The sequence below is a fragment of the Branchiostoma floridae genome, chromosome 5, assembly GCF_000003815.2.
Source record: "Branchiostoma floridae strain S238N-H82 chromosome 5, Bfl_VNyyK, whole genome shotgun sequence".
Taxonomy (NCBI): domain Eukaryota; kingdom Metazoa; phylum Chordata; class Leptocardii; order Amphioxiformes; family Branchiostomatidae; genus Branchiostoma; species Branchiostoma floridae.
Genome location: NC_049983.1, coordinates 16101650 through 16102353, shown reverse-complemented (window position 1 = coordinate 16102353; position 704 = coordinate 16101650). Strand labels below are relative to the sequence as shown.

Below are 704 nucleotides of genomic sequence, written 5' to 3'. Positions count from 1 at the left end.
TATGATCATTCTGTTGAATGCTTCCCCAAGTCTCTATATTTTTATTTGAAAACGCAATAAAAAAAACAGTTTCATAAATCTAAGACACAATATGTGCAGCATTGATGTGAAATGTCTATACAGTTTGTAATTCAAGCTGTTTCTAATTTTCAAACCACATCTATGACTGAAATCAACTATTTGATCATCAAAGTTTATTCTTTAATTGCTTTTCGTATAGAATGAACATAGAGTACATCGAATGTACAATGAAGGCCTGTAGAACTCTGAGGTGAACACAAGAATCAAGTGGACAGGACTAGATCATCAAAAGGATATCAAAGAACTGGCTCTGAGCCAGTCTGGTGGTGTTGCATAACCCACAGTTCTCGTCAGCAATGACAAACAGCAGGTTGGTGTCGGGCAGACGCACGGCTGCAAACTCACTGTGGAGACAGACCAGAGATTAAAGTTAGTTATTAAAGTCTTTCCAGTACCAGATGGTGCAAGGGGCAGGGTCCATCTCTGTTTCTGTAGCCTTGGGCCACACAACATTAATTGTGCAAATACTATACTATAGTCTCTACCAGACTCCGGGTCACTGGAAAACCGTAGAAATGGAACAAATAGAGGAGTAAGCCGGCCAGAGGAGTATAGCCGGCCAGGGAACAGTACGCAACCTGCAGAAAATGAGCGGATTAGTTTTATTGCCTTTCATCAAAGCG

General features: G+C 40.8%; 1 protein-coding gene across 1 annotated transcript in view; it reads right to left on the bottom strand.

Annotated features, from left to right (window-relative positions):
• Positions 1–298: 298 nt before the first annotated feature.
• Positions 299–704, bottom strand: part of LOC118416228 (voltage-dependent calcium channel subunit alpha-2/delta-2-like) — a gene marked incomplete in the record, with an annotated part of 67733 nt that continues 67327 nt past the window's right edge. Inside the window, 1 exon segment of the mRNA XM_035821312.1 lies at positions 299–425. Within this exon segment, the coding sequence (XP_035677205.1) occupies positions 299–425 (127 nt within the window).